Here is a 27,663-nt window from a genome sequence, read left to right as displayed (position 1 = left end):
TTACTGTTTATTGGCAACATACTAGATCTTTTTAAGGTAAAAGCAAATGTTCATGAATTTGCTTGAATTTTTATAACATAGTATTTCACATTTCTCAATGATGAAAGAGAAAAGTGTTGTATATATTTACCATCATTAATACATTATAGTTTGAAAGTTATACATTTTAGCTATGTCTGTACTATCTTCTTTGGGTTTTGCGTGTGAGCACGCAATGAGGGAATAAGTATAAGGAACTAACATTTTTTGTGGAGTCAGGGGATATGGTTCCTACATAGTAATGCCAAAATCAAAGCAATAAAGTTAGTTTCGGTCTCTTCCCCCCCCCCCCCCCCCCAGTAAAATATATGTTACTTTCCTCAAAATTTCTTTTTCTTTTTCTTTTTCTTTCTGCCATACCAAATCCCTTTTTCCCTCATGGATATGCCTGCATTTCTCTCAAGTTGTAACATCAGTAAGTGTTTGAGAGTCTGCAAGCATACATACATTTACATGAGTACGTAAATATTAAAGTGCCTTTGAGGGTACAAAAATGTTTGACGTAGCTTATCAGTATAACTTACGTACGGTTGAAATGAAAGTAGTGTATATCAGGGCTTACGTCGTGAGAATTATAATACTTCAAGTAATAAAAAAATAAAAAATGTGGGTAATATTTTCTTCGAGATACATTGTAAATGTATCATCCTTGCTTAGAAAAGGACCGGAACAGCTATTAGCAACTCGCCCGGTTCCAACTGAATGCCTAAAATTTGTCACTTCATTGATTAATGATCGTTGTATCCTCCCCTTTTTATTGTAGAAATCTATCTCTTGCTCCCTTTCTTTCTTTTTCTCTTTTTCTATGAGAATGTTTATTCATATATAGCATTATGTCATACTGTTGTAACTTCGATTATAAACTTTAAACACATGTAGACCTCCGTTTATGAAAAGGAAAAGAAATTGATATTCTTGAGAGAAAAGGTTCAGACGTTAGGAACATGTGGTTGGCATCACAACTTTAGCCATATGAAGTGAGAAAGTTGCTTAACCAGTCTAGTATTATGGGTGTGGAAAGGCAATGCATGGGGATTGAATGTCAAGTGGCTATAATACTGAGAGATATTTCGTTGGCGAATGTATACAATTTCATATATGATCTATCATGTATCAATCGGTGATGTGCTTTCTAGGGAGCTTGTAAAGGGTTACATTTTTCAGTTAAGTGGTAGTATTATCCACGGTGTCTGGCGCATACATCGTATATAAATTCCATACATAACACCCCCACTCATCTACCCATCCACCTACCCCCCTCTTTCTCACTCTCTCTGTCTCTCTCTCCCTCCCTCCCTCCCTCCCTCCCTCCCCCCCCTCCCTTCTCCCCTTCTCAACCCCCCTCTCTCTCTCTCTTTGTAAAAGAAAATATTTAAATACATAATATATATACATAACTGTCTTAGATTAGATTTACACTGAAGACCACTTAGTAATATGTCTTGTGTTTTCAGGAGTTCAAAGTTCTGACGTCTCGCTGATCTTCGATGACGCAGACATTATCGTGAATCCTGGAGAGCGGTTGGATTTGAACTGTGGCTTCCAAGGACAGTATCGCCACTGCATCTGGGAGCTTGAGGGAGCTAAGCCCATCCAGGTAAAGATACTCTACTATTTTAGAAATGAGTTCTGCAATGCGCTTATTGTTTTGTTCTACAGTTTTAGTAATATCAAGTCTTATTTAAGTAATGTATAACCTCTGTATTGATTTTGTATGAGAAACTTCATAAATAGAATTACAGAGATTAAAGGTTTTGTGAACTTGTACCCCACCTTATTCCTAATCAAGAGGTCCAGTGACTAGAACTAACATATGTGTGTTGTAATAGGTACAAGATGTTTACGATAATGTCCATCCTGGAATGAGCAAACCAGAGGTGCCAGAGGGCAATGAATGTGGAATTGTCATAAATTCTGTCAGTACTGAACAACATGGCAAGTGGACCTGCAGAGTGTTCATCACCGGAAACTCACTGGAAGGATCGAAGAAAGTGATCGTAACTGGTAAGCAATTGCAGTGATTTATAACACCGTTGACATATTAATGAACCATTTTTACTTAAATTTAGGCATTGCGGTTTCTTCTTCTATATGCCATTTTTTCTTTTTTTATTCCAGTGAAGCCAACATACCCAATTTTAGAAGTGGATAACAGTCAGCTTTTGGAAGTGACCAGTGATGCCGAGACACCAGTTAAGTGTGTGGTTGCTGCAGCCAGACCAGCTGTGGGTATTCGTTGGTTCTTAGGAGACAAGGATGTCACTGTCATGGCAGAAACTGAAGAAACACCAACTGACAATGAAGTAAGTATTTGTAAAGGGATGAGAAGTACAAAAAATATATAATTCTTCAAAAATGGATCTGCCACCAATCTGAGTTCATGTCAATTAATCAATGATGACTTTCCAGGGCATGTACAAAAGCATATCAACTCTGCGACGCACCTTTGAGCCAATGGAAAATGGAATGATGCTGGTGTGCAGTGTATCTCACAAGACCCTCACTGTGCCTGAGAATGCAAGCATTCCTTTGAATGTTGTCTGTAAGTACACATTCAAAGTTCCTGACATATCAGATATAGCTCATATGCTTCCCAGTATATAAAGGATCCCATACAAGTTTTAGATAATAACCAAGTTCTTCCTCTACCCATTACAGTCAAACCAGTTGAAAAGCCAGTTAGCACTTACTACCAGATTCGTCCTGGCTCAGACTATGAAGTGAAATTGAATTTCTCGGCAAACCCTCCTCCCACAAGGAAGGAGTGGAGGTATGGAGACACCTTCCAGAACATTGCCGTCTCCATTGAGATCCCTGGCGCCAAAGACCGCTACGAGACATATATCGAGGTACATGTGGAAGATAAGACTTTTTTTTAAGGAAGCTTCACAGTTGGCTGTCTTTGTTGTATATATTGAAAGTTATTTCCTTTGACTGACGATTTATTTATTATCAGGAATTAGGCAACGGGATGTACACAGCCACCCTGAGAATTGCTGGGTTCAAGGAGGAGGATGCAAACCAGCGTTATATGTTGGTTGTACAGAATGACCTTGGCGAAACGTCATACAAAGTGCGGCTTTCAATGGATGATGCCCCCAAAGGTAAGGAGAGTCATTAACTAATGGTGGTTCTTTCAAAATGTTCTGTGGATTATTTTCAGAAGAGAGATGATACATGCTGATCAGTCACAATCAGTCAGTTATTCAGATAAGTAAATAAGTACAACTTGTTGGCAATTCAAAATTTTATTTGTGTAAAGTGGCCATCTAGGGATCTCAGTGAATGAATGTGTATATGTTGTCCTTTAAATTGCATCACCGTGTGTCTTATTTCTGGTTTTAAATATTTGGTGTTCCTAATTTTGCATCTTGATAACCTCAGCTGCATGTTTTGGGTTTTTATGTGCATCAACTGAATCTTATTAAACCATTCAGATTTTATGTTTTAACAAAGTTTTCCTTTTTATGCTTTGGGTTTGGTGTAATTTTTTGTTTTTATTACTGTGTTTATTAATCTTCCTATCTTTTTTCCCCTATTCTCTCTTTCAGAACAGAGGAATAACGGTATTTGTATAAAGTTCTTGCCAAGCCTTATTCTTATCTAATCACATCTTATTAACTATAGATTTTATGTATTTTTATTAATCAGCAGTCAAGAATTAAGGCATGGCAAGATCAATGCATTTACAGACCTATTTTAAAGGAAACCAGTGAGTGATTATCTAAAACCACAGAACACTTGTACAACTACATTTGCACTATATGGCTTCATTTGTGCATTCACTGACACTTGTGCATCCTTTCTTATGTTTAGTATTCGTTTAAAGCTTTTAAACTCATAACACCTATCACTGCTGTCCGTAATTCAGTACACCATGATATTCACTGCCTTTGCTTTAACTCACAAGCTTACTCCATGACCAAAAAAAAAAAAGAAAAAAAAAGAAAAAAAATAGACCAAAGAGAAACAGGTGACAGACTTCTATTGATGGGATCAGGCACTCAGAACAGAAGGCATGGGAGGGGGGAGGGGAACTATGGAGACCCAGTGTGGTTGGTTTTTAAATATGGGTTTGTCAACTCCACATCCAAATCTCTCTAGGTTCAAGACATCCTCCCTATTAATATAGGTCTTGTGCTATTTCCTCTGTTCTCCTGAAGCCTTCTAGTACCAAAACATGGTTTTTGCATCACTGTACTTTCGTTGTGATGTAACCTCAGTGTGTGTCTTGTCTCTCCCTTAGATGGTGACTCAGAAACTCGCGACCATGACAAAAATCCATCCACAGAATATTCAGTGTCTGAAGGTATTGTTTTCGATGATGATACGATGTCAAGTAAGTCAGGGTGCTAACGTCCCTACTCGCCGAGCCAGTTGCCTTGTTCTCTCGTAATATTACTTCTGCCATTCTCGGACACTTCCTGCTGCTGACTTCACTTATAATCTTCATGTGTTAACTAATAATCTTGATACTAACAGACTTTCTAACAGATCCTTGACTCGCTACTCCACAAGTCTATGAATGTATTGATGATAACAAAGAAACCTAATTGGTCTCCTGGGGTCTATGATGTGGAGGAGCAGTGGACTACTTAACCTTCCCTCATGTTTTCTGGTCATGGACTAACAAATGCAGCATGTCTTCTTGTAGCTGTACATATTCTTCCAATATTCTCTCTCCCTTTAATCTCTCTATCTTCATCTCAGGAACTGTATAGATTTGTTTATTATATGAGTTTGCAGTGCACAGGGACATTATAATACGGTACTTAGGTGGGTTTTGAAGACATGTAAACCAGCAAGAAAAAGGTGAAATTTAAGGCATGGAGTCTGATGTTTAATGCATGAATAAATTTTGCATGTGGTTCTATGTTCTTTTCTTTTTTTTCTGGCCTTCCTGTCTACATCTATGAATGCAGTAAGTTCTATTTGCCTTAATTTTATTACATGTTGTAGATGATAAACTGCTTTGCTTTTGTAATTTGCCAAGTTAGCACTGACTGACATTTTGTTAACTTAATGTGGGATATATGTTTATGAAAGTGACCATAATCTTGCCACTAATTAGATAATGCTCGAAGCCACACATTTTATGTGATGTTATGAATGCCAGTGAAGGAAGAGTTAATGCAGAGGAATTAATCATTATCTCTCTCAAATAGACACCTTGAGCGGAGGAGCGGTTGCTGGCATCGTGATCGTTGTGCTGATTATTGTTACCGCCGTTGCAGCTGCAGGTTATGCACGGTATCGCCAGATGTTCTGCTTTGGTAAGTACCCACAAACCATGTTCTAGATGTGATGTTAGTATGGAATATAGGTATTTGGAACCATGGGCTGTGAATGAACTTATTGGTATCACCACAAAAAGTGCATGAACACCTTCCTTAAGAGTAAATGAAATTGCCCGTCTTTTGGTATTTATACTTTCATCATTTTCCACTGTTCTCTCAATCTGTCAGCCGTGCAATGATGCAGCCATAGCACCTCTGTACAATTGATACAGATGTTTGTTGTATCTCAAGGTATTTGACATGTGAAAAATGAATGACTGTATAATGCTTATGTGGCAGTTGCAGTGAAATGCACCTATTTTCATGTGAGGAGTCCTGCATGTGGAACAGCTAAAAGCAAATTGGTGATAGCTTTAGCTTTACTATTATTTACTCTTGTTTGTACAAACTAAATGTTTCAGTTATTAATTTTAACCTTAAATATTTTGGATTTTTTATATATTTTTTTACAATCCTATTATTTTTAGTCTTCAATGTGGTTTGGTCATACAAGTAGATTTGTTTGATGTCTCTGTTATGCACATTGCATTTTGATTAATGTTCATTAAAAGTTCCTTCAGATGAATCATGTTTAAAAGCCAAACCACTTGCATGACATGCATGACAAATCACTCCTATTGTATACCACTATGGCAAAGTCAGTAGATACATCATGAGAATGAATTATTTCAAAATGGAAAAAAGCTTGGCACTAATTCCAAGCATCCCACTGTAACCTGTGGAATGGCTCACCTGTGTTGGACCCTGGCTTCTGCCAAGGTCAAGAGTTAGGGCTGAGAAAGGCAAGTGTTTTGGCTGGCAAGACATTGGCTTCAATTTCCCCATACTTCATCCTCTTTTTATATTCACTTTGTTTTCGATTCAAATCTTTTAGGGAGAAAATAAAATTGTTGACCTCAGGCTGTTTGAAGGACAAGTTCAATTTCTTGTAAATTTCAGCTCGTCCTTCAACAAAGCGTGGGTTACCATAATCTTCTGTGGAGTCGGGAAGTGGGACGTTCTGGTGCAGGGTACAAATTATATTTCTATAGTAAATAATTTGGTTTATATTCTTTCAGACCTTAGCTTTTGGTTTAAATATTGCATTTTTTCAGTTTACTTCAGCAACTCTACATTTAACTGGCTTATGAACGTATTGTTTTAGCTTTAGCTAAGTTGACCATGTATGCTGTTTTGTTTGTTTGGCATTCTCCTTGTTTGCAGATTTTATTTATAGTACAAAGAAAATTTTAGGTAGCCTGCAGCTTATTTCTTTTGCTTGACATGCTATTCCAGTGTAATACAATGATTGATATGTAAGTTAAAATGTTTTAGATAATTGACTTTATTCTTTTATGTGTGTCATGGACAATTTTCAAAGCATTCTTGAAATATCTTTTTTTTTTTTTTACCAAGATAGTTTTGCAGTTTCAATCTTTGTGAATTCCCCAGATTCTCTCTAGATTCTATTTCATAGATCTTTAGACATGTAAGGCATACTTTGATTGTGAAGTAAGTGGCTATATCCAACCCTCCTTTCCAACATCCTTTTGCACAACAACACTTGCCTCACTAACCCTTGGCCCGGTCTGCCACAGCCCCACGTGCCGAGAGTAAAGCCTACATCGGAGACGCAGAACGCAACGAAACTGATAATGGCACAGCCAACGATGCTGTCAAGGCCTCCACCGACCACGTCAACGGGAAGACAGACGGCACTGTAGCCAATGGCAATGGAAATGTTGAGCAAACACAAGTCGAGGAAATCAACAATGAAAAAAAGAATACAGATGTGTGAACAGTAATAGATAAGATTTCTGAATGATTGAAAGAGACCATCAAAGCTCAGTGCACATGTTTCTGAATTGTAGAGGACCTGGACACATTCAGGAAAATTAGTAATAGCACAGGCTCCAGATCAGTTGTTTGTATGTGTGTATGTATATTTTTATGAAGGGAATGTCAAAGTGTTTTGACAGTCATGCTTAATGTCTTTGAATGGTATTATTCTCCAAAATCACCTTAACTAGCAAGTGTATTGCAATTAATTCAACAAGAAGGGAAAAAAATGTATCTAAAAAGGTTTCTCAGGTGATATTCTTATTGAAATCCATAAAATTCATGCTATACAACTGTTAGTTATTGTGCCTTAGAAATGATGTAAAACTCTTCTGGGGTCATATGGTTAACCTTTAAGGATGGCTGCTAATCAGTGTTCGAAGAATGGGTTGTATTTATACACGGACTTGTGATGTGTGTTTGTGTACACTCACTGATTAGCATGAGCTGCAACATTTGATGATGCCAGTCCTTATTGTTGAATAATAGATGTGCTGTTTATATCATTCCATTTTAGACATCACAGGTCACACAGCTTTACTTGTTCCGTGACAAGAGCCAAGGTTCAGTTTTGAGGGCCTGGCTCTGTTCAGCCAATGATGTACAGTCTTAAATGGTTAATCATCTATTGAGACAAGCCCTGTGGGTGTATTTTATTTATATTTTGTTCTAATTGCAGTGTGCATCTCTGAAAAAACAAGCACATAGAAGTAGGGAACAGGGATGTTTAGGCAGGTGGTTTAATTCTAGATTATGTGCCTCTTCTTAAACCATTCTGCCCAGCCTCTGTATCTTCCTGTTGTCTCCATCTATAGATATTTTGTTGTGCTGCCACTTAGACAAGGATGATCTAGTCCTTCATCCTCATAATAAGATGGAGAACTTATGAGCTCTATCATTTTTATTGAGACAAACCAGGCTTATTGGGGGGAGCTTTATATTGGTCACAACTTCTGTTGTAAATAAAATATTTCTATTCTGCTGACATGGAAAAGGGGGGGAAATACTCATTGGTAATATCAGTAAAGACTGCTGACAACTATTAGAAAAGTGGGATTTTCTGCAATGGGATCTTTTTACTTAGACTCAATATTGGCCATATTATAAAGCTCAGTTTACTTGTAAAGCATCAGCATTGAAAGCAGAAGCTGTCCAACCAGGATACTATCTATCTAACACCACAAGTTACTGCCTTTATACATGAAATTCTTGTAATATGTGGGTTTGTGTAGATTTGAATCACGGTACCATTTGCCGAGTGTGATCATTGTTGTGGTCGATCAAGACTTTATTCATATTACCGTATTCAATGTTTTTACCCATGTAATTTTAAGTAGAACTATTATAAGACTTTTAATAAATGTTAAATGGATTTTTTTCTGTTCATTGAAATTCCTCTCATGATGTATCTACCTGTAGTTGGGAACATGGAATGTATATTTACCTGCCCTGTTTTGTTGCATGATTGCTTTAGTATGAATACTTTCAGTTAATGAAATCAGTTTCAAGTGCTTGTAAAGAATACATATTTATATATTAGATAAATACATATCTATATTTTTGCAATGATGATAGAAAAATAACTGATAAAAAAACAATCTTACACCTTGCCCAGCTCCTGTAGTCACCCCTGATCCCGAGGAAGGCAAGGAAACCAAAGAAGAACAGTAAGTAGCTGGTTGTTTTTTTCATGTCTATAGTATACTAACAATTAGATCTGTAAGTATTTAGTGTGGCTTAGTTTGTTCTAATGACTTCAATTGTACTATGTACTAAATTTTCCCAAAGAGTATGGACAAGAATTATCTGTGCATAGTTACAAGAAATTTTCTTTTCTTTTTTGTAAATTTCAAGGATTTAAGATTGAAATATAAAAAGCAGGGCTGTCAGTGTTCCTTAAAATTAGGATTGATCAATAAAAACTACAATTGAGGAACTACAAGCAGTGAAGAGAATATGAATTACACTGTCAAACAAATACTATATGAATAACTGCAGAAGTAAAGTAGAGTACTTATTACATTGTGGACAAGTGTTGTAGATGAGATTTCCTATGTAGTAACTACAGTCCAGCTTCCATGGAGACCAGTGGTTCTAAACTGGTACCCCCTTTTTAATTTTTGGTATCCTCCTACCTCCTTTATAAATTTGTTTATAATAAATGGACTTGAAAATAATCAAAACGGCAAACCTAACGATGAGAGAGGCTTGGTGGGTGAAGTGGCAGTTAAAAAATCACAAACTCAACCTGAAAGAAACAGTAGGAAAAAGTTGAGAGTAACTTATCTTATATGAATGTGTAGAAGCTTCAGATAGAAAGATACTCCTGAAAGACTAAACAAGTTTTGAAAAAGGGGGACGGCATACTCTAGGTTTGTGTGTGTGTGTGTCTCTCTCTCTCCCTCCCTCCCTCCCTCCCTCCCTCTCTTTCCCTCTTTCTATCTATCTCATAATGTATTTGTTTATGTACTGTGTGTGTGTGTGTGTGTGTAAAAAATTCCATGCCTTAACACCCCCCCTCCCCCTCCCCCTTCCTCCCAGTCAGGAACCACTGCCCTAGACAAAATAATAGAGGCCATATTGAAAAGTAGTAATAATTACAGAAATAAACAGAAAAAAAAGTAAAGGTATTACAGTGACTGATACTAATATCCTCCATAAATATTATTGGAACTTTTGTTAAGTTTGCAAAGAATATCAAATTTAGCATAGTACAGCAATTCAAAGATTATTATATACTTGGGAATAGTAAGAGTTTTTTGTGTAGTATTTTGGAATGTGGCAAGACATCTACATAACTGAATGCCTACATATATAGTTATATATGTGATCAAGTGAGAACAATGAACAATGTTAATAGTGGGAAATGTTGAAGACACAGAAGGAGAATGAGGGTGCAAAATGTGTGAAACATATCTTGTAGTGCTCACTAGCACTTATACATCTGGGAATGTGAAAGTATTCATGCTCATTTTTACTTATTCAGTAATTTTATTTTAAAAGCAGTACAATTCAAAATGGTTGTTTTTCCAATTAGAACATTATAAATCAAGCCTGCAATCTTTACATATACTAATCACTAATGATATTATATTTGTTGTTGTTCTGTTCCTCTTGTAAAAATAATAATAATAATAATATAATCAATTAAAAGTTGCAGTAACGCCAGAGCCAATGTAAATTCCTTTGTCACACTCTAATTTCACAGGTTCCAGGTTTCAAGGCTCAAAACAAGGTCAGGGGAGTATACCGTCTGACAAAAGAGTAGAACAAGAAAGAAAAATGGGAAACATTTTACTACTATTTATTTGTCCATTTGTAGTAGCTCTAGATAATTGGTAAATTTTCAGGTTGCCTACAAGTCTCATAAAAGAGTTCCACAATAATTACTGTGATTTGTTTGTTGCTTTTTCTTATATCTCCTCTGATACAGGATTGAATATAGGTTTATGTAATTTGATATTCCTTAAGTAGCTTAAAAGTTAAGGTCAAAGTGATTTTTTCTTTGAAATTCATAATCACTTTCTATGATTAAAAGTGAGATTCCTGCATCCTTTTTGGATTTGAACAATAACTGTTCTAAAGATTGATAGCCAAATCTTTATTAAGTGTGTTCTAAATTAAAAGTGTAATATGTTAAGAGATTATGACCTCATCGTTTACCTAAATTTTCATCAACTTTGACCATAATAGAAGAGGACATATAAATCATTGCTTTGCATGTATACATAAACTTCTTCACTCTAGTACACACTAGTAGATGATTACTTACTTTACTGTGTTTTCTGTAAGTCGCCTCTCAAGAACCCGTGAGAATTTGGAAGACGCAGATTCTTCTAGCTCATCACCTCTGCACTGTCTTGCACGGACACTGACCTCTTACTGATGCATGCTTGTTTCAGCAGCGACACTGAGAGTGCAAGAGGGGCAAACACAACACGTGCAGCCAACCTCAAGAATAGCCTTGGGAGATTGACACAGGTGTTCAAGAAGCCTAAGAAGGAGCAGGTAATTAGAGAGAAATTATAGATGTGGCTTATATTTGTTTTCGGTTATTTTTGCACCATTTCATGCATCTTTTTACCTTATGTTGATAGTAATATTTCTGATGTTTCTTTTAACATAGGAGACCAAACTGGAAAATATTGGTGATGATGAGAAAAGGTCTCTCACCACTGAGGATCCTAAGAAAGGAAGCCCCATCAAAGAGCAGAATGTAGATGACAAAGAGGTAAGACTACTTCCTCAGCAAAAAGCAAAATATTTTTGACATGGGAATATATTCATTCCTGAAATAAGGCTGTACAAAAATGCTGTGATGTGACATCTTGTCTTTCTCTGCGCTATGAGATAACATTCTTTTCCAAGCTTACTGGAGAAACTCGCATTCCTGAGGAAATGCTGCCTCCTATACAAAATTCTGAACAAAATAATAGTGAAGTCAAGAGAGAGGTATGATGATTTTAATCTTTCTGAAGTCTTAAAGGCTGATTCGTTGAGTCTGACATGCTGTAAAGAATGAAACCAAATAAAGTAATTATTTAAAATATGATTGTATGGCCTCGAGTCACTTAAAGTTGAATGTTCCAGTAAAAAAATAGTAAGGATTTTGATATTGCATATACAGTATGATCTATATGCATAACCACAAAACATTAAGGTTTCTAGAACTGGCATGCTGGAGGCATTTGGGATGATCAGTTGATGATCAGAGCCAAAACTTATTCTTTGGTTTGATGTGATCAGTTTAATCAACAAATAAATTCAGTCTGACAAGTAGTTTTGACAAGATCTGCCCCTAAAATCCCACTGCCACAATAGACTTGGAATTCCAGGAAAATACTGGAAGCCTTGAAGATATCAGCGGAGGCACTCCATGTCCCTAGGCCTTCTGCTAGCAACCTTCTACTACATCCTCTTTCTCTCGTTCATTCCTTTATATTTTCATGTCCACTTCTGGCTTATTCAAATTTTTCTGGCCTAGACTGATTCCACTATGCTGCGCCTTCAGCCTCTCCTACTACATCTCGATGTCCATTAAACAAGTTTTACGTGAAAAATCAAGCAGATCTGATAATGTCAGTCATTTCCATTTCACACATGATGTCAAACAATTACTTAATGTGCATAATCAAGGCTTCTCTCATTTTCCTAGAACTCAAATTCAATTCCATGAATGGGCACACTTCATGGTCATGTTTCATCAAAATCACTTGATATGTTCAAGTTCTTTTGCTCATGAGAATTATCAAATGATGTCAGAGTAGATTTTGGCAATATAAAAGATTGTTTATCACTTGTGATTACTTTTTGATTTTTTTTTTTTTTTTTTTTTTTTTTTTTTTTCTTTTTTCTTTTTCTTTTTTCTTTCATTCTTTTTTTTTCTTTCATTCTTTTCTTTTTTCTTTAGCTTTTTAATAGCACCTGATAATCTAAGGCAATAGACAATTCACAGGATGTCTTGATATAAGAAAGTTTATACAAATTTTACCTCCCTGACAGGGAATTGAACTCAGGCACTCTGAGTGAGGTTCCCGGCTTCCTCTCCGGGATTCTCACTCAGAGGGCCTGAGTTCAAATTCCTGTCAGGGAGGAAAAATTGTTTTTTTCCATATTAAATGCGTTACTGCATTCTACCATCTTTCACATAAGAAAGTTTATATATAACAGTAGTTATTTGCATTGAAAAAATGAGGAAGAGGCATTTAAAGATCTACTATGCTCCTTATTTTCATTCCTTATCCCCCCAAAATCTTGCTGCTGCAATTTTTTTTTTTCCACACCAAATATAAATGCAAAATTTTAGAGCAAGTCATTATATTTAAATTGCTGTAAAAAGTCTTGGGATATAAAGTTAGGAGTAGAGAGACATGTCAGGCAATTTCATGTTATATCCAGGTTTACAACAGGGTTGAGTAAACGATATGACGATTTTCCAGGGATGTATTTAGAGAGCTTCATCCCACCCCCACCCCCACCCCCACCTAATAAATAAGATTGAAATAGATTGTGGACATGATGCATAGAAATAAAACTAGACAAGAAAAGTGACTCTTGGTTCTTAATATTGGGGTTGTCATGTTCAGATATACTATTGTCAGAGAAAGCTTTTTTAAGAGAATTACAATTGGTTTCAAATTTAGTATTTGAGATAGCAAATATATTATTCATTGATAATGTTGGATAAACAATATTGCCTAGAAAAGAGAAATAATAAACAACAGGAAGGTAGAAATTTACCCTTGAAAGGATAACTAAACCTGGAGACTTGTGCTGAAATGAAAAGAATTCTCCTCTTGACTGTCTTGCATAATTTTATTGCCATTTTGCTAATAATTTATTGTGGTGGTTGTTAACAAATTGTTTTAATGTTTTGAATAGTCAAATGCTAACAAATTTGCTTATAAGTATTGGTGGTGTGAGTTTAGCTTTTACTTTAAAATGCTTCTGGTTTACAAGCTTTCTGATGAAATAAAAGTTCCTGAAGATGGTACGCCTCATATGGTAAATGCTGAACAGAAAGCAGCTGATAAGAAAGAGGTATGGTTTTGTCTTAGCTTGTATGAATAAACCTTCATCTTAGGTATATAACCTCAGTGACTGGGTTGTATCTGATAATGTGTATTTGCATTATCTGAGGATGTATGTATGTGAACGTGTACATGCAAACACATTTTCTTTTTCACTTTAAGCAAGTTTTTTTTTTTATTCTTTCATGCACATAAATTGTCAGGAGGAGGGAAGAAAATGCATTTCCTTTTAGTAACACATTTTGTCTAGCTAATTACAAAAGATGTTCAGGTATCAAAGGATATATGTTTTGGAAATGTATGTGTCTTCAGCAATGTTTAAAGATTTTGAATTTTTTTCTGCAGACGCATCCTCTGCAATAAATGAGTCATATCAGGTAAAACAAAGTGTACTTGTGTATTGTTACAGGTGTAATAAATCAGTGATTTATGTGTGGGGCTCAATTTCTATACCTCTCTGGGAATCCAGTGATTTAAGATGGCCTGTCTGGATTCATTTCAACATATAAAAAGCTTATATCTCATCCCTATTTGTAGACATTTCCCCATATTGCACCTTTCACATTGATAAACTTTGTCTTGTTTAATGTGGTCATACTAAATACTGAATCATAAATTTCACCTTCATAATAAACAAACTTTTCAAGCTTTCCAAGCAATTTAAATCTGGAACATTTCTAATTCTTTACCTTTCACTTTTTTATAAATAAAAATCTATAAAGGAATACAACAATCCATCCCATATATGAAACCTTTGTTAGTTTCAATGTGTCTTTTCATAAATGTAGTTTTGTATTTTCAGCTTTCCATCTTGTCTATCATAGTTTAGTTGGATATTGCCCTTCTACTACCTTCTTGCACAGTATTTCAATAATACGAATTCTTTGTTGTTTGTGCACACATACTTTTCTTTCGCCTTCTCATTGTCCAGCAACATCTATGTGTTAGGTGTTTATGATGCAAGGGTAAAATTATTTGTTTCCCACTTCTGTGATTTGAGCTTTTGGTTTCTGCCATAAATATTATTGGTGTTGAACATTAGTGATTAGAATTATCATTACGACAAAGATGGTTGTAATGCTATATTATTGATATCCATAAACATAGATTCAGTAAAACTGATATACTGCAGAGAATATTAAAGTAGTTATGCCAGAAAGGATTAAAATAGAAAATGTTATTTTGCTTTAACAGGTGGTGTATGCAGAGCTAGACCTCGGCAAGAGCGAGTCTGATAAAAAAACTGAAGTGAAAGCAGAAGACAAGACGGAATATGCGCAGATTGTTGGAACCGTGACAGACAACCGGGAGGACGAGAAAAAGGAGTAGAACCTTCCTTTGAAGACAATTAGATATATTGATATTGCTGTAATAAGGAAGCAATGAAGCTCATTTTTAGACCGATATAAATGTCTCATAGACAGACTTTGTAAATTTTGGATTTTTGACACCAGACTTGCTGTCCTTGGTTTCTTGTCTCTTTTACAAGAGTGACTAGATATATTTTCATTTGAAAATCTATTGATTTCATTCTAGTTTCTTCTTGATTTGAATTTTCTTTTAAAATTCTTTTTATCCTATTAACATATGTATGATGTATTCTGATTTAATTCTTAGACTAATGGAATGATACTTCTTTCGGAGAAGAATAAATGTAAATTACATTGAATGTGCTTTCAAGTAATGTAAGTGAAATTATTGATGATACAGTGCTGATGCTAATTCAGATATAAAATTCATTGTAGTTAATCACAGGCAAGTGTTTGATTTGAGTATGCTAGTTAAAAATTCATTTTTAAAGTAATGCAAGGCATAGCTCCATCTGAATTGCATTTTTTAGCATTGTATTGTTCAGTGATCATTGTACTCAGCATATCTAAATCTATATGCCATTTGTAATTTTATGTTTTAACAACACACACTGGTTAAGATGATAAAAAAAAATCCTGATCCCAGTTATGACCCAGTTAGTATGTTGCTAGAGCACATTGATTTCTTGTAGCTATATTTAGATGGTAATATTCAAGATCTCACAGTAGAATTCCTTTTTTAAATGGATTAATTTTTAAACATTGAATTAGATTTAAATTTCATTCGTTCACTGTATCCATTCCTTTGCATGTCAGGTTTTTAGGTAAAAAACTAAATCTGAATGATGTCTAGTGTTCACATAGCTTTTTAAGTGTTAGCCGACAGGTTGGATTGTTCTTAATATTTTTGAACTTGGTGAGAATGTTACGTATTGTGCGATTGTCAGCCTAATGCCTCTTCACTCTGGGCTTAAGGTGCGTCTGACAAATCTTAGGTTTATTTCTGTACCTGATGTAGAAGCTTCAAATGCTTAAGTACTTTTAATGAATACACTATCAACTGAAATAGGAAGGCATATAAATAATAAACAGTAGAAAGCAAGAAATGTTATTTCATATTTCAGCATTTTAGAGTAAATGAATATTATAGGTGTTTTACACTATTGTAAGTGAATGGAATCTGCTGTTGAACTTTCAGCTCTATTTATTTTTGCAACAAAATGTATATTATAGCAGCATTAAGGAAAGGATCTTCCATATGTGAGTGAAACTTTATCCAGTTGTGTTCAGCAGTATACATAGTGACTTAGTGTTTCTTCATATTTTTGTAAGGACAAATACTGCTTCAGTAATAGCAGTATGTCATTTAGAGGTATCAGTCTGGGTGCTGCTAGTCTCAATATAAAGCACTTCTCAAAAAGGACATACCAATGGCAAGCATTACCCAAGAGAATGCCAGTGTGTACTGTAGTGTAACCAGTTCACCAGAATTTGGTAATCACTATATTTGTAAATATTTTACTGTGTATATGCTGACAAACACTCATCTCTAGTGTAATTTTTGTATTATGTTTGTCTACTCTGCAACATGGTTCACTGTGAAGTTTGTTTTTTATTCCCAATTCCTAATACAAAAAAAAAAGAACAAAAAAAAATTAATACGTTTCAAAAATAATTGATATATGAAAAAAAAAAAAAAAATTACAATAGTTTTCATTCTTTAATAGGAGCTTCAATAAAAGTTCATACGAATAGTTTTGAATAATGCCAAGATATTTTAATGTAAATAAAAGTAGAAAAAACAAAATCTGACATTTAAGCTAACATTCTTTCATATTCTTCAAAAGTACATTTCTAGAGGTAAATGTCCATAGAGAGCATCCTCTCCATATAAAACCTTAAATGGGTGTCCAAGGATATGAAAAATAGATTTAAAATTATAATTTATTCTGAGATGAATTTCATGGTTATGTACAAATGAACTTTATGTCCTGAGATAAGGGAAGATGCATATTGGGCTATTGTCATGAAAAATTTTGTATGAACTGCAGTAATGATGCATATTGTAGGACAGTTAAAGCAAGATTCAGTTTGTGATTGTGAGGGTATGCACCTTCCCGCCACTTGTACATGGGATAGAAGAACATAAAACTTTTAAAATCTACGACACAGAGGAGCTCCCAACAAATAAGTATAACTAGGGGGAAAAAATTGTAAACTGCTTAGGTATGATGAGGATGGGGGGTCGGAGGGCCATAGTTGAAGTAGCAGGTAAAGTTGACAAACACCAAGTTACCGCCACAGTAAATGGGTCAACACAGCTACCAACTATTGTCAACTTTGGTCCGAGCTACTGAACAGCTGTCACATGAACCATGCACAACATTGGTCAACAGCAATTAACTGGCAAAAAAAGCTTCTGAACTAATGGTACTGTTGTATTGGCTTAATCCTATTGTGAGTGAGTCATCAGAAACTGTTGGGAGACACTACAATAAAGTGTGAACAATAGAGCAGGACACGGTAACAGAGACATGAGAGCAGGTAACTACCAGTGCTCCAATACAAAGGATAAACAACATCCAAACAGTAGCAAAATCTGTCACTCACTTGTTACACCATACATATTCTACAAATATGCACTATCATTTGCCTAGATTTATTAGGGGAGGAACACTTGGAATGCAAGCTTCAAAATGGCATATGCAAGGGGATCTATACATCATTAGTTGTATAACGCAATAATTACAGCTTCAACCTCTATACAACTGTCATCCTGCAACAATTCTATTGTGCATTTTAGGATTTTTTTTTTCTTTTTTTTCCCATTGTCAATCTTTTTTAAATACATAACTGTAAAAAGGAGACACGTTCATTTACAAAATAATTGTAATAATAAATAATAACAAATTGCCTATCCTTTACCTAAAAATGAATCATATAATAGTCATTCCAATTTCACTATTGAACAAATTTAAACCCCTACAGAAAAGTGCCTCCCCTTCTCTATAACTTCTGGACCAAAAACAGACAAACACCACCTGGTAAGAAGTAAAAAGAAAACAAAAAAAACTTTATTGACTTTTGAGGCCTTGAGTTTACAGGACTTCCTGTCTTTGCCTCTTTGTGCGAAAGCTTTTTAATGTCTTCTTTTCTTGCCAGGTGATAATATACACAAACATAAACACAACATGTGGGAAACAGCAAAGGGTGTACGACACCATAACAATGACGTGAACAAAAGAGCTGCCTGACAGGTATTATTATAAAAATATTCCTTCTATATTACACACAACAATGCACAGCATTCAGTCACTTTCTCGCTCTCCAGTCAAACAATATTTACACATACTTGAGAGAAACCAGAAATCTGACTTAGTGTAAAATTCATTATTAAAAGTATATATTAAAAATCTCAATCAAATAACTTAAAAATCCTTGTACTTACTATCATAGATTATACATCTACTACAAAAATTCATCCTTTTCTAGTTTTATAAAAATTTTGATTTGTTGGCTTAATTTACAAGTAAGAAAGTGTACATATGAGTATTACATACTCTTGCATGGGAATTCAGTATCTAATACTGAGATCTGCATCAAACAACAAGTTTCATTTCCTTGCTTGTACACAGGGATGATGGAAGGATTTACCAAATGCATGGCAATGTGTCCAGTGACTAGTTAACCTACAGAAAAAAACGTACTCTCAAGTTGAATATACACTAGTGAAAAAACACTTTGTACTCTTACAGCTATGGATCTACACAAGCAGTACAATTACAGAAGTGGAGGACTTACAGCCATGATGAAAAAATTACAGGTGTTTATATAATCTTATTGTGCTGAACTTGTGTATAAAGTCAAATAAGTACAACAGTTCTTCATTTATACCTATGGCATAATCTGGGTATGAAATGTTATGTACAAGGCTAGAACAATGCCTTCCTCAAACAATCTTAACATATGCAAACTAACATATTTTCTAGTTATGCAGTCCTTTAGCTGCCTGTCTGGTACCACCACTTGCCTGGAATTTAACATTTCCTGAACAGTCATTATCATAATTGAAAAAAAAAAACAATGCTATATTCATTAAATGCCTGGAACATTCTTGGCATTGTACCATTACTTTATATCAAGACAAAAGCTTTCATCCCACTCCAGGTCATCAATTGCATCATGAAACATTTCTGTTAGAAGAGCAGCTATTTGCAAATATCAAAAATTACATAATAACTGTAATTTCACAATACAAAAAAATAAATTCTGTCCGAAATTTGGGTTTTCACCATCATGAATAAGACCAATTTGATCATTTCTATCCTAACTTACTATTCCATAGGAATTTATATAGATACTCGTCCATCATTTCATCTGCTAAAATCCACTGATGATTTTGTTTAATCTTAAAAAAATAATAATAAAAAAAAGAGCTTCCTAGCTTTCTTGTCATTCTCTGCTCTGTATATACACAAAAACAAATAATTTCAAAACCTTTGAAGTGCTTCTTGTGTATAAAGCTTTGGCCACTTTTAAGATATTTGTTAATCCCCTATTACTAAAAAAGCACCAAAAATTTCATGTGTATAGTCTACTACAGTATATTGAAATTCCAGTTAATTAAGTACAGCATCTTCATTACACTGGCAAAATTCTTTTGTCACTTTCTGATACATACTAATAAGGTGAAATTTTAAATTAAATTAAAATCAATGGCAATCAAATGACCTTCCACTTACTGAACTTCATGGTACATCAAAATCAATGATGTAATAGTATGTTTTTGTGTTTTTGTTTTTTTTAACATTTTTTCCTTATTCTCTTCTATGTACTAGCTTTCCAGCCCATACTTGACACTTTCCTGTTACTGTTCATTAAATCTGTACCAAAACACTATGCGCATATCAAACACATCTGCCCATATAATGAGAAATATATAAATACGTAAATATCTAACAAAACACCACATCCCATTCTGATCATTAAACCTGGCCCTCTAATTCCTTCAGAGTGAGGTGGCCGTTCCAGCCTATGAGCCAATCTCAGGAAGCAAAGGCTGCAGTTTTCTTCCGCTGCCTCTTGTTATTCTCCAGTAAATAGCTGAGATCGATGGCTCCTTTTGTTGGCAGGAGTTTTAGTAAGTTTGTTGCAACTTTGTTGACACGGATGCGCTTTTTGGCACGCTGTTGAGGAAAACAAAGTAAAAAAGAATTAGTTTCGGCTAAAGAGAACAAAACTGCCAACATTTCTGCAGTATTCATCAATATCATACAATGTAATAGGGGTTATACATTTCAATTCTGTGTTTCTTCAACCCTTTGTTTCTACAGTGTCTTTAAAAAACAACACTCGTCATCTGATAGATCATTCAAACTCATTACAAACACACAAACACGCAATGAAAAGCATTTACAGGATCAATATGAGTCAAATACTACATTCAACTCATACAAAGAAAAATATTAGCAAATATATATGTATGAAAACCAAATTCCTCTCAATTTCAAAATGCAGAAAGACAACCACCCAAACATATTTACACCCAATGAATCTAACCATGGGAAATAGAGAGATAAAGAGAGAGAGAGAGAAAGACAACTCATATTATCACACGTAACTACATACAATCCAGATGCTGATATGAATGATGGTTGATGAAAATATTTTCTATCAAGCAAGAAACCCATGAGCAACAATTCAAAATTCCTACAAAGCAATGAAAGGCTGTACAAATGATAAGGATAGTATGTCAACACTGTAAATAAAGTTGTTGTTTTTTGACAAGGTTAAGTCAACAGAATATAAAAGCTAAACCCATGATCAATTTTAACTAAATACTTATTAACAATAAGACATCATGCTAAAATTTCCAAAGTAAGAAAAATCTGGAAGATAATTCCTCCTCGATTGCAATATATGATAAACAGTGCACAAATATTCTGGTAAAAGAGGTAAATTGTGAAATACCATTGAAAAGAGTAATTATGTCAAACAAAAGAAAACAAATGGGAAAGAATGGAATATTAATATTAACATATGTATATATATATATATATATATATATATATATATATATATATATATATATATATATATATATATATATATATATATATATATATATATATATATATATGTATATATAAAATATAATAGAATGCTGATTTTCTGAAGGGGATTTGGACAGGTTATCCAGGTGACTCAGTAAGAAGCAAGTAGAAAAGAAAGATTTCATGCAAAAGCTAGATGACCACAGAAAATCAAAGGAAAGAAACAGTCATCTCCCACCACCAGCTGAGAAGCATCAGCAGGGTGTACAAGGAGCCTGATCAAGAAAAAAGCCAGGGGGTGGTTGGGTGCCAGCTATCACATGCCTTTTGCGCCCTGGCCTCAGCTCTTACAGTGGCCAGCGGGGTGTGGTCATCTATCTCGTCCGTAGCCACAGCTGCCCCTCTGTCTCGGGACCTGCTGCTCCTGCTGCTATTGCTGCTGCTGCTGCTTGTTTCACTGCTGCTGTTGTGTGTTGTACTAGAAGCAGTTGCCTTTGACGTAGGTACAGCTACTGGGGTTGTGTTGCTAGTTGCAGTGCTGCTGCTGCTGCTGCTGCTGCTGCTGCTGCTACTTCCACCTGTGCTGCTACTGGTGGTGCTTGTGCGTTCTTCGTTTCCTCCGCTATGAGTATCTTTTGAGCTTCCACTACCTCCGCCACGACCCCGACCATTAGAGATGACCTCATGGGGCTAGAAAGAAAAAATCATGGGAATCAACAAAAAATAAATAAAAGAAACGTATGCACTATGAAATTAAGTTATTATTATGGTTGACTGACTTTAATGAAGTGACTGTAGTAAGTACTTAACTTCCTGAAGTGATTTTGGTGTAATAAACTTGGCTGTAGTGAATTTGCTTATAGAACATATGTTCACCCCCCCTTTAACAGAATGTTTATCTTTACAAAGTTTATATCTAAAAGGACTGAATTCACTGACAAGTAAACTTACCGTATATGTTCGCTGAGGCCTTAATCTCTCTGGAAATGTGATGAAGGCATATGGCTTGATGCAGATGGGATACTTTGGTTTGCTGATCTTCGAGAACACTCGAGCAACCTTATCAACTCGATACTCGCAAATGTACACATGGTCTTCTTGTGATCCAATCGGACGGCCTCTGCAGTAGCTGTTGAAGTCCAGCACCCAACAATGGTTCACCACCATGTCAAGTGGTAAGATCTCACACAGAGGGGACCGTATAACCTCATTGGAGAAGAACTTGCGCCACGGTTCATGGAAAGTCTCATGTGGTCGCAAGTAGTGGTGTCCAAATGCAAATTTATCACCCCTAAAACATTAGAAAAACAAATATACATTATATTCCAGTCACAAATTACTTGTAAAATAAATGGGTTCCAATTTCTATGCATATATATGACATTTATAAAACAGGACAAAATCCATTTCAAATATCATCAAGATTCTAAATACAATATACCTCACACAGGCTCATTACTTACTTTTCATCAATCCACAGATTTTCGATTTTGAATATCAAGAGGTCATGAGGCTTAACATCCTTTACAAGCTTATATGCTGGTTGTTTCCTCTCTCCTGCCTTCTGTGGTGGGCGATCTCTTAAGATGTAAACGCTGTCCCCTGAAATACACAAAACAGTTTGAGTCACACAATCAGCTCAAAGTTTAGATATTATATTTTTGCCCAAGTATTTCATTAATATGCAAATATCTTGAGGGTTTGCATAATTTTAATCAAGTAAACTATGCAAAACATACCTTGCTTAACCTGGAGGTTATCCCGCAATAATGTTATGAAGTATTTGTGGTCTTTAGGGGCATCTGGAGGTTGAGGATTCATAGGGACCTCGGGAGATACCAAACGAGGAGAACATTCCTCACATAAGTAATGATCTGGAGAGTCGGTCACACCCATACAGTCACAATGCTGCCAAACAAGACATCTCTCACACTGGATCATTACTCCCTCGTCACGATGTAAGTTGCACACACATCTAATAACATCTTCATCTTCAAACTCTTCGTTGGGGCTCGAATTTGCAAAAGCAGGTGGAAGGGCATCCTCTCCAAGAACCTCTTCCAGCAAAGGTTTGAACTGAAGTTTGCATTCACTGTACACTCGCCTTAGGCCCACTGCCATTTGTCCTATTTCTGTGTTTCTTCCAAAGAATCTAAGGTTGTTGGCAAAGAGTCGCATCACATCACGATCAAATGCCTCTGCTGTAATATAATGCCCTGTGAGTATGTTCTTCTCTATCATGGCTAGGTCTATGGGTTCTCCTACTCTAGTATAATAATTTGGATACTTCTTCTTTGAAGGTAAAGTCATAAATGGAGTGGCTAAGGGTTTATCTTTGCTGTCTCTTGATGCAACAAGCTTATCATATATATCTTTGAAGATCTGCGCTAACTTCGCCAATCGAGTCATCTCGGGATCATCCTCTGCTTGGGCTAAGCGTCTTGTCTTAACCGACCTGGCGGTGTTGAGTGCCGTAAAATGAGTGAGAAACTTCTCCACTCTTGTACTGGGTTCTTCTTGATCATCTAAAACCTCCTCTGCTTTCTTCTCGGGACACCGAGCAAGACGTTCACGAAATCTCTTTACTTTCTCCAAGTTGCGTATCAGGAAACATCTATGGGTAAGGATAAACAGTTGCTGTTGATGTGACAGAGGCTTAATAGGAGTAAAATGTGGACGGGGAATGTAGCTGGCATCGACTTCCGCTGTTCCTCCACGCTTCCGCTTCTTTCCAACATCTTTCTTTGGAACCTTTTTCTTATCATCCACAATTCCATTGACTCTTTGTGATTTAGCACCAATGACCCCCCGACAGTTACTTGAACCACACTTGCATTCTTGTCCTTCAGCAGGGTTGAAGAGGGAAAAGTTGTAGTCATATGTTAATTCTTGTCCAGGCTGGACATCCTTCAGAGCAAAGAGAGCCATGCGGTACTGGCCATTTACATACCACTTTTGCATTTCACAGTTGGGATCACAGGAATGATTGACAAAGCGGCAATCACCTCCCATTCTGTGGCCATCGATGACCATTCCTCTGTCGAGATTAAGGCAGTAATGATGGGTGTCATTTGCATATCTGGTTTGCATCCTGTGCTTGAATTCTTTCTCACTCACAACTTCCCCAACATATTCAAGAATAAAAGTTCCACCTCTGATTTCCATTGTTGCTCTAATTCCCCAGCCCTTGTTGGGAGTCATGAACCTCTGAAGGCAAGTGCGGTACTCATGCCTTTGAATGGGCTGGTTACCACAGGCATCTCCTATTGGACACGTCTGTGCAGAGCATTCAATCAGCATCATTTTGTTAATGCAGTCATCGCCACAGCCTCGTTCTTCAGGATTAGCTGGCCGCTTACAATTACATGCTTGCAGCTCATAGTCATAATGTGGCTTGACATCATAATATACATCTGTAAAAAAAGAAAAAAAAAATAGAAAGAAAAAATTCTTAGTACTAACCTGAGAGATATGTATACATGAATATTGCAAAATGACCTGTTATAAAATCAGAATATGAGAATATTGTCAGTCACTATCACAAAAAACAAATTAGACAGATAGTTATAACTATCTGACTGAACACAGATGATCAACATACACTTACTCGATTTGATCTTCTTATAGTTCCAGGAAGGTACAATGTCCCTGCCTGGAAGCATGTTGTGCTCATGTAGCCACCAGAGGTCATATGGTAACACAAAGTCAATTTCCCTTTCTCTGAGCCACTTGCGACAATAGCATGGAGGGGGAAGGAGGCCATGCACATGTTCCTCAGGGTCGTATGTTAATTTATTCTTTGGCAAGTATACTTCACCATTTCTTCTTCTTGGTCTGAAAATTTTTAAATAATATATACATAGAATCTATTTAGGTTCAACCCTTTGTAATCAAATTAAGAAAAGAACTTATAATCTTACACAATGTTCAAAACATGATTTCCACTTACTCATCCTCCTTATAGTAGTCTGAAAAGAGTCCAGCCACCAAGTACTTCTTCCTCCAGCGAGGTACTTTCCTCTTCCCTGGTAAAGTTCTGGTGCTTTCATCGCCAGAGGGAGGCTCACTACTTGGCATAGACTCAGATGAAAGAACCACTGCATCACTGTCTTCAACCTACATAAAACAAATTATCAATGATTATAATAATAATAAATAAAATAAATAAATAAATAAATAAATAAAATAAATAAATAAAAATACTTAACTGAGGCTGTCATTAATCACTTGTACTCAAGTAAAATAATTCAATTTGACATTATGTAAAATAGGATTACAATAAGTGATCATTCTTTGTCTTGAAAATTGTAATACTGAAATACTTACGTCATCTTCCACATGTCTCTTCTGTCTCTTTCCTTCACTCTGAACGGTCTTAACACTCTCTTCACTAAGATCTCTCTTCCTACGCGTTCTTCCCCCTATACCTGTGGCGACCCTTTCTAAGATCTTTTCTAGCTGTTGTTCATCCTGATCTGGGTCAGTAATTTTGTCTTCTTGGGGAGGATCTACAACCTTTCCTGACCTTCTTTCCCTTAACGACTCTCTAAGTTGCTTTGGAGCTTTTTCAGGGGACTGAGATGGAGATTCTGAGGGCGTTCTTGGTGGTTTGGCTTCTGTGTTTATTTTCTTTGGCCTTCCTCTTGGCCTGGGCACTGGTTTTGGTACTGGGCTCTTAGATATAGATTTCTCATTCTTTTCTGCTGAGACTTTTACCTCTTCAGTTTCACATTCTTGGTGATCAAGTGATTCCTCCTTCTCTACTTCAGTTGCCTTCTCCTGCTCAGATTCCATCATCTTCTCACTGCTGTCACATTCAAGGGTATTCTCAACACTGGACTCGACATCAGGACTCTTCTCCTCACCATTTTCTTCATCCTTTTGTGACGAGGGATCTTTGGGCTTTCTCTTCTTCTTTCTGATGGTCGGGAAGCCTGTCCTGTTGGTCTTTCGCCTCTTGACCTTCTTCTTCTTCTTTGGTGGGGGTGGCTCATTGTCCTCTGTGACTTCTGCAGGAGTGGGCTTATCTGTTACCTTTGGGATGGGGGACCTCAGTTCCCGCTTCTTCTTACGTCTCTTCTGTGGCACCTTCACAGGTATTTCTTTGGGTCCCTCTTTGTCAGACATGAAACCACTCTGATCACTTTCATAGAGAGGCTCATGCTCACTAGGTATATCACTATCTGAATGTGTTCCAGAGCTTTCTTTAAGGGGCTCAGTCTCAGGTTTAGATTCAACAGCAATGCTCGTTTCAGTCACTGGTTCAACAGGTTCTTGAGGTTTGGTTACAGATGTATCATTACTGGGCTTCTCTTCTTCAACAGGCATTATCTTAGGACTGTCTTCAGGACTTTTCTCCTCTGCTTTTGGTGGTACAGGTGGTGGGGTCTCAACTTCTTTCATGCATGGTTCTTTATTGGCCTTTGGAGATTTGGTTACTGGGGTTTTGGGTGTAGTCACTTCCTTCTCCTTGACCTTTGGTATCTCCTTTTCAGTCTTGCTCTTCACTAACCCTACATTTGCTCTGGTTGTTGCTGCTGGAGATGTTGACAGGTCTACTTCCAGCCTGTGACGCTTTTTGGGTGTGGTTGTTGTGGTTCGTGTTGAAATTGGCATTTCAGTGGCTTTGGAGACTGTATCTGACTTTTCAACGGTTTTGTTTTCTACTGGATCTGCTGATATGCTGACTCTGGTAGCCTTGTTTTCCTTTTCAGCCTCGTCAGCCTTCTTTAAAGCTACAACTTCTGTGATTTTTAAAGGCTCTTCAGCATCAGTGGTCTTAGACACAACCTCATCATCTAACTTCTTTGTAACTGTACTAATAATTTCAGCTTCATCAGATTTCTTGTTAAGTTCATAGCTGCTCTGTCTAATGAGCTTATTCTCTGTTCTCACTGGCTTGTGTGTTTCTGCTAGCAATCCAGACTTGGGGACAGAAACCTTTTCTGTCCTTTGTTCATTCTTGTCTACTTTCTCTTTATCCTGTTTCTCAAGCCTGGTCTCCTTTTCAGCACAATTTGCTTTTTCACTGGTTTTTGCTACATTAACTTCACTCTTGATGTTGTCAACTTTTGGTGGCTCTGGAGTAGCTGGCACTGCTGTGGAGATGTGGCGATGGCGCTTCTTCAGTGGTAATCTCTGTTCGTTTGCTTCAGTCCGCTCTCGGCCCTGGAAAGATGGATGGAAGAAATAATTATCAAATCCATATTGAGAATTGAAGTACAACTATGTTTTTTCATACAATTTCAAAAACCCTAGAAATGTAAACATAAAAATCTTAATTGACATAAAATTAATGCCTCTATAGGAAAAAGAAATTAAATGCAGTCCTAAACAAGCACACAAGAAGTGTCACAATACAAATCCTAGGATATTAATGCAATGACAGTCTATAAAAGCTCTTCTAAAAAACTGAAGTATCACTTCTGATTTAAACTGATAATTTGTGACATATCATCAAGCACTAAACAATGTATCTAACCCTGAATTAAAGATGAAGAATTACCTGTTTTGGAATTTCTTGGAGTTTCTTCTTCCTCTTCCCCGATGCCTTCTCCTTCCCACTCTCTCCTTCCGTCCCCGATTCCCGGTCGCTCGTCCGCGTCTTCTCACTGCC

The 27,663-nt window shown here is 36.3% G+C and overlaps 2 protein-coding genes across 60 annotated transcripts in view; one reads left to right on the top strand and one right to left on the bottom strand.

The window, feature by feature from the left end:
* Fas3 (fasciclin 3) overlaps positions 1 to 16,597 on the top strand; it is a 602,567-nt gene extending 585,970 nt beyond the window's left edge. For 4 of the 50 annotated variants that reach the window (XM_086553811.1, XM_086553810.1, XM_086553807.1 and 1 more), the window contains 14 exons: positions 1,494 to 1,636; positions 1,869 to 2,043; positions 2,158 to 2,342; positions 2,449 to 2,581; positions 2,698 to 2,888; positions 2,996 to 3,143; positions 4,286 to 4,378; positions 5,205 to 5,312; positions 8,770 to 8,821; positions 11,057 to 11,162; positions 11,281 to 11,385; positions 11,523 to 11,606; positions 13,614 to 13,694; positions 14,879 to 16,597. In XM_086553811.1, coding sequence (XP_086409937.1) covers positions 1,494 to 1,636; positions 1,869 to 2,043; positions 2,158 to 2,342; positions 2,449 to 2,581; positions 2,698 to 2,888; positions 2,996 to 3,143; positions 4,286 to 4,378; positions 5,205 to 5,312; positions 8,770 to 8,821; positions 11,057 to 11,162; positions 11,281 to 11,385; positions 11,523 to 11,606; positions 13,614 to 13,694; positions 14,879 to 15,013 — 1,739 coding nt within the window. In that variant the 3' untranslated portion in view covers positions 15,014 to 16,597. Of the gene's footprint in view, positions 1 to 1,493; positions 1,637 to 1,868; positions 2,044 to 2,157; positions 2,343 to 2,448; positions 2,582 to 2,697; positions 2,889 to 2,995; positions 3,144 to 4,285; positions 4,379 to 5,204; positions 5,313 to 6,913; positions 8,528 to 8,769; positions 8,822 to 11,056; positions 11,163 to 11,280; positions 11,386 to 11,522; positions 11,607 to 13,613; positions 13,695 to 14,029; positions 14,062 to 14,878 lie in introns of those variants that run through there. The other 46 variants (XM_086553823.1, XM_086553820.1, XM_086553815.1 and 43 more) reach the window with 26 other exon arrangements.
* A 327-nt stretch (positions 16,598 to 16,924) lies between these two features.
* ash1 (histone-lysine N-methyltransferase ash1) overlaps positions 16,925 to 27,663 on the bottom strand; it is a 109,882-nt gene continuing 99,143 nt past the window's right edge. For 6 of the 10 annotated variants that reach the window (XM_043027003.2, XM_086553804.1, XM_043027004.2 and 3 more), the window contains 9 exons: positions 27,553 to 27,663; positions 25,374 to 27,215; positions 24,997 to 25,163; positions 24,649 to 24,881; positions 22,787 to 24,460; positions 22,511 to 22,649; positions 21,999 to 22,338; positions 21,372 to 21,737; positions 16,925 to 20,180 (listed from right to left, as the gene is read on the bottom strand). The exon at positions 27,553 to 27,663 is cut by the window's right edge and continues 2,109 nt beyond it. In XM_043027003.2, the coding sequence (XP_042882937.2) occupies positions 20,040 to 20,180; positions 21,372 to 21,737; positions 21,999 to 22,338; positions 22,511 to 22,649; positions 22,787 to 24,460; positions 24,649 to 24,881; positions 24,997 to 25,163; positions 25,374 to 27,215; positions 27,553 to 27,663 (5,013 nt within the window). In that variant the 3' untranslated portion in view covers positions 16,925 to 20,039. The remainder of the gene's footprint in view (positions 20,181 to 21,371; positions 21,738 to 21,998; positions 22,339 to 22,510; positions 22,650 to 22,786; positions 24,461 to 24,648; positions 24,882 to 24,996; positions 25,164 to 25,373; positions 27,216 to 27,552) is intronic. The other 4 variants (XM_086553802.1, XM_086553801.1, XM_086553803.1 and 1 more) reach the window with 4 other exon arrangements.

The sequence above is a fragment of the Penaeus japonicus genome, unplaced genomic scaffold (genome assembly GCF_977035675.1).
Source record: "Penaeus japonicus unplaced genomic scaffold, GWHDUDI00000001_assembly GWHDUDI00000029, whole genome shotgun sequence".
In the NCBI taxonomy this organism is placed as follows: Eukaryota; Metazoa; Arthropoda; class Malacostraca; order Decapoda; family Penaeidae; genus Penaeus; species Penaeus japonicus.
Note: the sequence above shows the minus strand (reverse complement) of the source record. Positions and strands in the feature narration are given on the sequence as shown.